The sequence below is a fragment of the Salarias fasciatus genome, chromosome 12 (assembly GCF_902148845.1).
Source record: "Salarias fasciatus chromosome 12, fSalaFa1.1, whole genome shotgun sequence".
Taxonomy (NCBI): Eukaryota; Metazoa; Chordata; class Actinopteri; order Blenniiformes; family Blenniidae; genus Salarias; species Salarias fasciatus.
The window spans coordinates 9,030,515-9,042,680 of NC_043756.1; the positions used below are offsets into that span (position 1 = coordinate 9,030,515).

Consider the following 12,166-nt stretch of genomic DNA (forward strand, 5'->3'; position numbering starts at 1 on the left):
ACTGAGCATACAGTCGAGTCAGTAGCTGCAATAAGCGAATGCAGCGATGCAATAAGCTAAACATCTCGTAGAATCTCTTCCGCGAGACTCTGCATAAAAGGCAACAGAGATAAAAAAAACTTCTTACGTTTTCCTTGTAAAACTCCGCATTTTGCTGTTGTTTGCAACCAAGGATGGTGGTTTGCCTTTACTGATGTGCAAAAAGATTTCCGTCTCCAAACGCACCGAGCCATCTTTGCCAGATCAGACTTACTCTTTCCAGTCCAAATGCAAAGTAGAACCCACCCAACTCAACACTCAACTCTCATTTGCATAATAAAAAAGATGCCATAAGCACAGAACTGCACCAAATAAGTGAAAATAAAAGACAGCAGAAACAGGCTCCCCATGGTAGGTGAATCAATAACAGCCAACACAGACTGCCTTCTCAACCACTGGTTTATCCAATGCTAACGTGAAACACGAGAAACCAAACATCTAATTCTAGCTTACTGTAATTAAATTGATTATTTTTTTCCAGAGCAGCATGTTTAAAAGAAGCCCGATTGGGCAGAAACCCACCCAACCTGGCAACACTGGTCACGTATCGTCGTACGTCACGCCCATTGATGCAGAAAAAAGTGTTTCCTTTACATTTTTGCAATATATTTCTTTATCGACACGCCTGAAAAACCTCCTCATGAGTGACATTTGGGAGTTTTTTTGAAATATGGGTGTTTCCATTACCAGCTTTTTATTACGATCTTTAGGTTCTGTGCATTTCTAGCGCAGCTACTGTTGCATTTTTAGTTAAAGCAGGACTGAGGGAGACTTTTCACTGTTTGTCGCACCAGGATAGAAAGTTTAATATTGGCACGATGTGGAAATTGTACTTGTTTTGAAGATTTATGTATTCTATTTATTTACACTAAAATGTTTGGATTTTTGGATGTTCATGGGGTTATTGTGCCGTCATTTCGCTGGCCTGACCCCCTCTAGTTTCTCCCTGAACTAAAATGAGTTTAACGCAGCTGGTTTAAACCCGACAAACGTGCATTTTTTTTTTTTTTTTTTTTAAACACATGCCACTTTTATACACAATATTTATGGAGAATTCACATGTTTATTTCGTGCAGCTGGTGGTTAACAAAAGTGCCTGTGTTGCAGTTTGTGAGTGACTTTGACCCAGAATTGAGAAGAAAAATAAATCGGATTTGTCATTTTGAGAAAAAGTATCAACATATGAATTCTGGGCCACATCATCCAGGCCTACTTCTGAAGTAAAGCTGCGGGCCAATCTATTCACCATATGGTGTATTTTTCATTGTTTGCAGCTTGAGCACATGGCGTTGATGTTAGTTTGCATGCAGGATCTTTCCCTGGATCTTTAAGTGTAGCAGCACCAGAGCGCCGTGGTGATCTTCCCCTTTAATTTATGACAAACTAAACCTTCAAAATGAAAGAAAAATGGAGAGTCTGCGAACGTTACATACACATGCTTTAAATTTGAATGAAATCTAATTAGAGGCGATGGATCTGGTTTGCCCGTTTGAATGGTGACATTAAAGCACCAATTGTTGATTAGTTCAGCCTTGTTTGTCTATGTTTATGGATCTCGTCTCATTTCTCTCTGGTGATTTATTTGGTTTAGAAATGAATGGCTGTCTGGAGAAAATTACAGCCCTGTCAAAATGTGTCTTGATCAAACCCTTTTGTGTGTCCTCACCTGTGACTCAGGTCGGTTTTGTGGCGATAAACTGCCTGAACCCATCATCTCCACCGACAGCCGCCTGTGGATTGAGTTCCGCAGCAGCAGCAACTGGGTGGGAAAAGGCTTCTCCGCCGTGTATGAGGGTAAGTGCCCCTTCCTGTGTCCTCCCTGCACCCCGCTCCAGCGTGTTGCTCAGCTGACTGAACGCATGGCCAATCACACATTCAACAATGTGCCTAGAAGCTGTAGCAACATCCAGTTTTTGGCCCCGGTACTGCTGATGTGTCAGGCACTTTACGCTGCATTAATCAGATTTTGGCCGGCCTTCACACTCGGCTCCATTGTTTCCAGACCGTGCAAAGGGATGTGTGTATATTTGTGTGTGTGTGCAGGCTTTTCGGCTAATCCACATTGCACAAATCCATGAATCAACAGAGAGCGTGCATTTTTTTCCTTCAGAGGATATGTACAGATGATATTGCTATCGTGGGAGCTCGGCAGTGTTTTTACTGTTTTCACTGTCATTTGCAGCCATCTGTGGCGGGGAGGTGAAGAAGGACAATGGCCAGATCCAGTCCCCGAACTATCCCGATGACTATCGGCCCAACAAAGTGTGTGTGTGGAAGATCTCTGTTACTCAGGGCTTCCACGTTGGCCTCACCTTCCAGTCTTTCGAGGTAAAACACTTATTTTTTTCTCTCATTTGCTGATTCTTGTTGCATTTATCTTTGTAGCTACCGTCTAATCTCTCTCTCCCTTTTCCCTCAGATTGAAAGGCACGACAGCTGTGCTTATGACTACCTTGAGGTGCGTGATGGGAATTCAGAGAACAGCCGCCTCTTGGGCCGCTTCTGCGGCTACGACAAGCCGGACGACATCAAAACCACCTCCAACCATCTGTGGATGAAATTCGTCTCAGATGGGTCCGTCAACAAGGCGGGCTTTGCTGCTAACTTCTTCAAAGGTGAGAGGTCGAGGGGCTCTGAAGTTCTGGAGCGAATGTCGACATCTGTATATCCGACGCCTTCGAGCAATCTCCCTGTTGAACATTAGCCTTCCTTTAGTTCTGCCTTATAGGTTTATTTCAGGCGTGTTTGTTCCGGTGGCACCTTTGGGTTCAGTGTGACCCTCGCTGCCCAGCGCTGCCCGTTGTTTTAGAGGGTTTCTTTTGTACGCCACTGAGCCAGGGGGGCCAGTGAAAAGGGTCCCAACATATCTTTGTGTTTTCAGAGATGGATGAGTGCTCCAAGCCGGACAACGGTCGCTGTGAGCAACGCTGTGTCAACACACTAGGCAGCTACAAGTGTGAATGTGACCCAGGCTATGAGCTGGCTGCAGACAAGCGCAGCTGTGAGGGTAAGTACACGGAGGGACGGCACCGGCACTCTTACACCATGCAATTTACATGCTAAGGCACTTTGCACCGTTAGCCACCCAAATACAATAAGTACAGTTATTCAGTAAAGCTGGGACAACATGCCAGCAGGGACGCTCGCCATGGCCCGGCACTGTGTTTTAGACTGTTTGAGTCACAACAATGCAAGCTTTATTTATCTCCCAAATTATATGTTGCTGTTGAAGAGCCAGCTGCTTGTATACAAACTGCTCAAAATGAAAACGTAATCTCAGTCTGCCCCTAGAGGAAGTCAGTTATCAGTCCGTCTTTGCTGTGTCTTCCAGTATTGTGCTTGTTTGTGAATTGACTTTTTTTTTTTTTAATGGCTGTTTCACTGCTCCAGTTGTCTGAAAGTGCTTTACATGATCAATTTTACTCATTTGTACACTCAAACACCAATGATGACTGCTGCCATCCAAGACACTCAGACACAGTTAGGAATAAAAATACTCAAGGATACTTTAATACATGGAGAGAGCAAAATGGGGGCTCAAACTGCCAACCTTGATTGCAAGATGACTTGCTCTCCAAACGGTGCGTCAGCCACACCTATTACGATCTAAATATAATCATCCATCCATCCATCATTTATACCGTTTTATCCAATTAAGGCCACTGGGAGCTGCAGCTGATCCCCGCAGACTGAGCGATGAATACACTGCGGACACACCGCCAGTCTGTCGCAGCGCACACACCGAGAGACAGGCAGTCGCACGCGCGCACATTCACACACTGACGATTTAGAGCAGGGGTGGGGAACCCTGGTCCTGGAGGGCCGCAAACCTGCATGTTTTCCATGTCTCCCTGCTTCAACACACCTGAATCGAATCAAGATTCATGGCCAAGTCCAGCAGAAAGCCAGATAACGAGCCTCATTGCAATCAGCTGTGTTGAAGCAGGGAGACATGGAAAACATGCAGGTTTGCGGCCCTCCAGGACCAGGGTTCCCCACCCCTGATTTAGAGTAACCATTTAACTGCAGTAACATGCTGTTTGGACTGTGGGAAGAGAAAAGCCACGCTCAGGGAGAACATGCACAGAAAGGTCCAAGTGGTCTCAAACCAGAGACAGTCTTGGCGTGAGGAGTGAATCAATATTGCACGATAATACTGCATAATGCATGAATACAATAGAATAATCTACATTTTTCCATTGCTCTTGCATCTGTGTTGCAGCCATTTTCACATTCATGAAAGCTTGTACTGTCAGTAAAAAAAAAAAGTTCAGCTTTTAATGATGGAGAACAGTGGAAATGGGTGAGAAAGTAGTGCTTACTGTTGTTAGCTGTTAAAAAATGTGATACATCACTTGCTGCAGTGGTTCAACGTCAACAGCGCCTGTTTATTTGAGTCAAGAACATCCAGGTGGCTTAATACGCGGTGTCAGAAGCGGTGACATGTAGCGGATTGTATAACCCGTATAAAGCCTGGAAGGTCAAACAGTAATCGGGCTTTTTAAAGGGTGTTTCAGAGAGCAATAGCATTTGGACGGAGTCCCGTTTTAACATGTGGTAATATAGTTTATTCATTTGTCCATTCGTCCACAGCTGTGTTACCATAACGGAGTGTCCTTCTGTCTGTTTCAGCTGCCTGTGGAGGCTTCATCACCAAGCTGAATGGCTCCATCACCAGTCCAGGCTGGCCCAGAGAGTATCCCCCAAACAAGAACTGCATCTGGCAGCTGGTCGCTCCCACGCAGTACCGCATCACCCTGCTTTTCGATGTCTTTGAGACCGAGGGCAATGACGTGAGCGCTGGTTTTTTTTTTTTTAGTTTTTCTAATAATCGATGTGGAGTTTGTTTGTTCTGTGCTCTTACCGTCATTGCACTGCAAGTCTCCACTCTGACAGCAAACACAATGTCTCTGCTGTTCTTGTGTTTCATCACTGAAATCAATAGCGGAGTCATACCGTTTCCGCATGCTGCGTTTCTTTGCTCAGGTGTGTAAGTACGACTACGTGGAGGTTCGCAGCGGACTTTCGGCCGACTCGAGGCTGCACGGGAAGTTCTGCGGGGCGGAGAAACCAGAAGCCATCACTTCTCAGTACAACAACATGCGCATCGAGTTCAAATCCGACAACACCGTGTCCAAAAAGGGCTTCAAAGCGCAGTTCTTCTCAGGTACAGCGTCTCAAATCTCCTCTCTGGGCCACTTTTAGCTCCTGCCTGTCAGCCTCCAGAGCGAGTGGTCACCATCACCGTGTCCTTCCTCAGACAAAGACGAGTGCTCGAAGGAGAACGGCGGCTGTCAGCACGAGTGTGTCAACACCTTCGGGAGCTACAGCTGCCAGTGCAGGAGTGGCTTTGTGCTGCACGAGAACAAACACGACTGTAAAGAAGGTGATTCACCTTAAAGTCACTGTATTCAGTTTCAGCATTGCATGAAATCTGTATTAGCATGTTTCAGAGAGCTTGGTCGACTCACTGATTTCTCTCTTTGTTTGTAGCGGGTTGCGATCACACAGTGAACAGTGTGAGTGGTGTCATTACCAGCCCCAACTGGCCAGATAAGTACCCCAGCAAGAAGGCGTGCACCTGGGCGCTCACCACCACTCCAGGCCATCGTATCAAAATCGTACGTGCGCCTCTCCCTCCTGCTTTCGCCACAGCTACACTCTTCATTTGTGCATTTATTCATGCGAGGCCTATCTCTGTAATTGAGTTTCTAAATCCAATAAGCACATCTGTGTTTATTGTGCTCGTGTCAGAAGCAGTTAAAGTCCTCCTAATGATGATGTGTGGCTCCCCCTTCTGTTAATATCAGCATTTCTGTCTGGTGCCCACTGGTGTTGTTAAAAAGAGATTTGCTTAACAAACATCTAGACGTCAAATAATGCAAGAGCTACAGTCTTCAAATGATCATATGTTTTGCTGTCGAACTTGGTGTCTGTGTGAATCAGTTTTTTTTTTTTTTTTTTTTTTTTTTTTCCTGTGCAGAAAAGTGAATAGTTATTTTTGGAAAAGCACCCTGAACCAGCTTAATCTCATCAATTCCATTTATCATCATCTTGTTTTGTGAAAGGCCTTTAATGAGATCGACATGGAGGCCCACCTGGAGTGTGCTTACGACCACATTGAGATTTACGACGGCCGAGATGGAAAATCGCCGACCCTGGGTCGCTTCTGCGGCACCAAGAAACCTCCGCCCATCACATCCAGCGGCAACAAGCTTTTCATCCGCTTCTTCTCTGACAACTCGGTGCAGAAGAAAGGCTTTGAGGCATCTCATACTGCAGGTAAGAAGACACACTCTCTTCCTCCTGTAGCAGAAACGAGCAGATCAGAGCAATTCCTGAAAAATTCCCAATTACATTTTCAGCATTGCAAACTAATGCAGCTCATTTCCAGGTCTCAGTTGAGTGTATATTGTAAAAAGAAATTAAAATTCAGTTATTTTTCCTCTGAACTGATACATATCTAAGTCCTTTCTTAACACATTTCATCCAAGCTTATCCTATCTTCCCTGTTTTTTCTTAGCGTTTTGCAGCTTAGCTCAACTTGATTTATCTTATCTTGGCTTCTTCTCTTATCACAAATTATCCTCTTTCAGTCCAGGGCACAGCTTTATTTATTCAGTTCAGGATCAGAAGGTACTAAAACCGATTCCAGCTCGCTGTGGGTGAAAGCAGGGTGCAGCTGTATCACAGAGAAAACACGGAGACAATTTCAAGGTCATAAATTAACCTCATGTGCTCCAACCCATAACATTCTGAGGTGAAATCCTTTTTCTAAGGTGTTCTTAACTTATCCTCTTTTTTTTCCAATTACATTCATTTCAGCTCTGTATTATTCGTCATTATCTGCCACGACATACGAGACTGACCAGACTCTGCTGTAGCCAAATAGCTGTTGCCCAACAAGTAAAGCTGCTTGTCTTGTTTCATCAACTTTTCCCGTCCAGAGTGCGGAGGTCGTCTCAAGGCTGAAGTCAAAACCAAGGACCTCTTCTCCCACGCCCAGTTCGGCGACAATAACTACCCCGGGGCGTCCGACTGCCAGTGGGTGATTTCGGCCGAGAAAGGCTACGGCGTGGAGCTCATCTTCCAGACCTTTGAGATCGAGGAGGAGGCGGACTGCGGCTACGACTACATGGAGCTCTTCGACGGCGCTGACACCAAGTCTCCGCGGCTGGGACGCTACTGCGGTTCGGGGGTAAGCGCAGCCGTCTCCACCGTCCTGCGGGCAAACTTTCTCGGACTAACGGCAAGTCTCGGCGCTTCGATCTGTTTTTACACCGCCGCAGCGGCAGCAGGAGTGTTTGCGTAATTGTTCAGGAATTAGTGCTGCTGTTGACTAACCAACCCGGGCAGCCTGTCAGCGGGCGACTCTGAGAAACACCCAGGGGCGTCAGATGCCAGTTTAAATGCTCCAGCCCGCTGGCGGTCGGAGCTGATACATTCCTCTCAGCGCAAGACTGTTGCTGAGGAGTTGGTTGTGGGCCAACACAAGCGGTCACTCTCTGGGTGTCGATAGGCTATCAGAGTCCTTGGCTCCGGGTTGTAACTGAGAAGAAATCCGCCAGTGCCGAGGCTGCAGCTGGTGTCTGGAACAATGAGGCCAGCAGGGAATGGAAACGCAAGTTTCCTCAGGTCAGAGAACAGCTTGATTTCATTTACACACTTCCAAGTAATAAGCTCCGGCCTCTTACTCACGACTGTTCCTATGAATCAATCGCCGGAGGGGACATAACACTCCCGGTACACTGGGGAGCGGCTTCTCAATCAAGTTTCCTTTTATAAAACAGGTTGAAATAAACTGACACAATTCAGTCCAAAGAAGAGCGAAAACTCATTACAGTGTTGGAGGCTTACCTTTCGCCCAAGGGCTTCTCTCTGTTAAATAGTCCGTAGTGTTTCTGGGCCTACGACTCCCTCCTTCTGGTGTTTTAAATCCTTTCCCCAATAAACCGAGACTCATGGCCCATTGTAGATACATTATAGCTTCAATCAGAAGTGGAGTGTTTTTGCACTTGGTTGCACAAGCTTTCAGCTGCTTTGCATTTGCAGCGCTTGTCTCCGCGGCGGCAGCAGAGGAGCCTGCTGAGCGCCGTGACTCACTAATCACTTTTAATTAATATTCACACGGTCAAGCGTTGAACGACTTCTGTGCGGACTTGCTACCGGAAAGCATTTATCTCACCGTATGTTCTGGAGCAGGGGAGGACGAGTCCCCCCGTTTTGACTGGCTTGTCGTTCATCCAATGACATTAAATTCAATAATTATGATCGAATATTGAATTATGTTAGAAAATAATTCAAAGCGTTTCACGTTAATTCCTGATCATTTCCAGTCAGACCAGTGGGATGGAGTTGAACTCGGTTATGATGCCATCAAACACATCTAGCCTGGTGACCTGTGCAGGATGGATCCCATCCTTCATCCAGGGACCGCTGGGATCCACTGCAGCCTCCTGTGGATGAAGCTGCTGTTTAAGATCCATTGAATTTGTTCTTAGCAGCTCTGAGAAGAAAGCCATGCTCATGGTTATTTTTCCTTCTGGTTTATTTTCCCTGTCTCTAAAGTTCTTCTGCGCCCCCCCAGGGAAGAACTCGCCCCACACTTACTAAACCACTGATTAGGAGGAATACATGAATGGCTTTATAGGAGATGGGTTTTCCTGTGGTGAACTGAGCTCCCTTCAGTGGCACACCGTAATCACCACGGTATCTTTTATATAGTCGAAGCCTGAATCCATTCACAGCTGTGAAAATGCGCCCCTTGACCCCCGCTGTGACCCGTCTGCAGCTCCTGGTTGTTCCAGACGGAGCCCTCAGAGGCTGCTGGTCATGGTCACTGATTCGACCTGCGAGCATGTGAGGGGTCTTTATTTCTAACTGAAGTGCAGCCAGAGAAGCAGAAAAGCCACAACCCGAAATGACCGTGCTGTTTTTTGTGTGTCTCCCGTCAGCCTCCGGAGGAGATCTACTCGGCCGGTGACTCCATTGTGATCAAGTTCCGCTCTGACGACACAATCAACAAGAAAGGATTTCACGTCCGCTACACCAGCACCAAGTTTCAGGACACACTGCACTCACGCAAGTGACCAGCGGGGGCCGGAAGGGGCCGCGCGGGGCTCAGGGGCAAACGGAGGGGCCCCCAGTTGAGGCGCCAGCCTGACGCTCGGAAACCTTCGGCCACCAAGATGAATCAGACACGACAGAACAGCCGCAAGACCACCAACCGCACCTCAGCTCCCAGGGGCTCTAGCTCCCCCCACAGACTGTGAGGAGTAAAGCCATTCTGCAGTACACCTTGTTTTTACCTTTTTATGGTTAGGATTGGGGTGGGAGGGTGAATGTTCGCTTCACGCGGACAGTAGGGGAAAATTTATTGACCCAGTCCCCTCCAGGTTCGTTTTTTTTTTTTTTTTTTAACACGCCTTGTAAAAATGAGGCACAAAGGAAAACAGCGGATTCTCAGGACCTGTAGGAAGGCAGGCATCAGCTGGACAGATCCCTGCTTTTGTCAGGCCGGCCAACTACATCCAGGAAGAGGAGAGGCTAGAGGAAGAGGAGGAAGAGGAGGAGGAGGAAGAGTAGGGGAACATCTTCTGCGCTCCTCGGTCGCTCTCCTCTCCTCGCGCTCTCGTCCTTTTGGCTCCAGGATTCCTATCTGTAAGAGGACTGAAAGGACATGACTTGAGATTTTGATACTGTATGTCAGTCAGTTGCATGTAATTACAAGGAAAGAAGGAAAACTGTACAGTGGCAACACCAGCATTTGTAATCGGCATTGTCCTGGCAACCAGTGGAAAAAATCCTCACTGTTACCATTAACAAGGAAATTAAGGAAGCAGATATCTTATTAAAGGACTAATAAATGAAATGTGGTCCATGTCTTCTGGTTGGTAATTGCTCGCCCGACGACTGGCTATTCCTGTACCTCCATGTATAAAGTGATGTGTTTGATCTTTGAAAGGGAACATGTGCTTTTTTTCAGCTCGAAGCCGTTAGCACTTTAACAGTGAATTGTTCCAAAATCATGAGCTTTTTGAATCTTTGTGAAATGCAATGCCAGTTCACTTCTTTTTAAATGCATTTTATCTCTCTTACTCATCTGTTCTGTTTTTTTTTTGTTTGTTTTTTTTTTCCATTTTGTTTTTTTTTTTAATTGCTCCATTTAGTTCCTCAGGCATACTTGAACATTGTGTGTGCCCTCTGACATGGGGTAATAAAGGTATGACTTATGTTTCAGTGTTGATTTACAGTTCTGATGTAAAATAATAACTCTCCAGAGAAAATGCCTTTTCTTGGTACAATGAAGTATTTCTCAAGAACCAAATGAGCCTGGGTATTTATTGTTATAGTGATTACATAAATAATGTAACGGTGGAAAGGTACTGTTGAAATTAGCCCTATAATTGCCTTCTAAATGTATAGCCACTGGTCGATGTTGAATATACTTTGTTGCTCACTGATTCCCTCTCTCCATTTATTTGTCATTCAGCAACATGTTGTGTGGACTTGCTGCAGTTTGACAGATTTTTAATGATGCTTGACTTTTATTCGCGGGACTAATTTGGATCTGTATCCCTCATTTGTGCCATTAGCATGTGAGAAGGATTGACCAAAACTGAGAATTTCAAATGGAAACCCTTTGTTTTTAAGTAAAGGTTTTCTGAGGAAGGCAGAAAAACATCTCCTATTTATATTATCTGATTTAACATTCATACAAAAAAACTACAATCCAAAAAAGCATTTCCTTTCCCACTTTGCTAAACATTCCTCTACATGCAGCCTCACTCTCTCCTCAATAACTATTCCATTACTATTCTGCTGTCCATTTTCACAAAAACAAAAAGAAGAGGAGCAGTGTTGCACAAAAAAAAAAAAAAAAAACCCTGCCAGAAGTGGCTGAAGCTGTGGCCTTCCCTGTTCTTATTCTCACAAAAAGACCAGAAAAATACACCCTGCTGTAACCGAACTGCAGACTCGGTTCGCTTGGAACGGTCCAAAATAGATTCTCTTTCATGAATAAATGATCAATATTTCTGAAATATGCAAGTAGTTTAGCCATTTTTACATTAATGCACTTTTCTTGTCAAACGCAACATACACACTGGTGTGCACGAGCTGATTGCCTCCATGTGAAAACATATGAGAAGCGTTTTTGTATTTAAAAAAAAAAAAAAAAAAACATGCTGAGATTCCAGCACTTTCCCAGCAGCTGTGCAGATTTAGAAGAAACATTGTTTTCTTTTTGTCTGCATAACGGTACATTTGGCGTTTCAGAGAAAGTAAACAGAAGACCGTCATCTGTTCGCATCTCTCCCCGTCTGTTTCCACCACGTCGAGCTGAAATGCCACGTTACATAGAACAGTGCTCCCCTTTGTTAAATAATTGAGGTAAAACATTGATGCGCCGCAACTCACCACAGAAATCTGAGCCATTTAATATGAATAACTACCAACGGAGATCTCTCGGTAATTATGTGACTGTAGGCAAACAGTGACAGGTCCTCATCCCGCTCTGCCGCTCCGTTACATAACAATGCAGGAGAAAACAGCAACGCACTCGCACACACAGACCCAAGGCTTTTCTGCACCTGCTTTATTTGACATTCACAAGTGAAACACACACACACACACACACACACAGAAAACAGAAATTCACTGCTCTTGCCGGCACTGAGTCAGTCTCCCACCCCGGCCATTATTATGTTATGTGGTTTGACAAATGGCCCTCGCCGTCACCGCGGGGCAGACCGGAGCCGCCCTCTACGGCTGTTCGAGTGCCGCTCCGAACCGTGAGAGAGCAGAGGAGAGGACATTAGAGTAGGTTACGGAGAGCGCCCGCGAGTGTGTTGGAGCGTGCGTGGAGGGGACACCTGAGGAGCAGACAAGAGGCCTCGTTCAAACGACGCCGGTCGCAAAAAAAAAATAGAGACGTCCAAGCTTTAAATCATCTGAGATATAACCGTGTAAAGTCAGAAAGGATTTGTGCTAATACTGGCATACGCAGCTCCCCTGAACACGTACGGCAGCAAAGTTCACTTCACATTGTGTGAAAGCAGCATACTGAGACACATACACCTTACATTTAACAAAACTTACTTTTTTTTTTGTTTTGTTTTTTACACCT

General features: G+C 45.6%; 1 protein-coding gene across 1 annotated transcript in view; it reads left to right on the forward strand.

The window, feature by feature from the left end:
- Positions 1-10,965, forward strand: part of bmp1a (bone morphogenetic protein 1a) — a 33,368-nt gene extending 22,403 nt beyond the window's left edge. The window contains exons 10-20 of the mRNA XM_030103938.1: positions 1,717-1,833; positions 2,222-2,367; positions 2,459-2,654; positions 2,921-3,046; positions 4,672-4,832; positions 5,026-5,206; positions 5,300-5,425; positions 5,533-5,660; positions 6,108-6,321; positions 6,987-7,237; positions 8,994-10,965. Coding sequence (XP_029959798.1) covers positions 1,717-1,833; positions 2,222-2,367; positions 2,459-2,654; positions 2,921-3,046; positions 4,672-4,832; positions 5,026-5,206; positions 5,300-5,425; positions 5,533-5,660; positions 6,108-6,321; positions 6,987-7,237; positions 8,994-9,128 — 1,781 coding nt within the window. The 3' untranslated portion in view covers positions 9,129-10,965. The remainder of the gene's footprint in view (positions 1-1,716; positions 1,834-2,221; positions 2,368-2,458; positions 2,655-2,920; positions 3,047-4,671; positions 4,833-5,025; positions 5,207-5,299; positions 5,426-5,532; positions 5,661-6,107; positions 6,322-6,986; positions 7,238-8,993) is intronic.
- Positions 10,966-12,166: the final 1,201 nt, after the last annotated feature.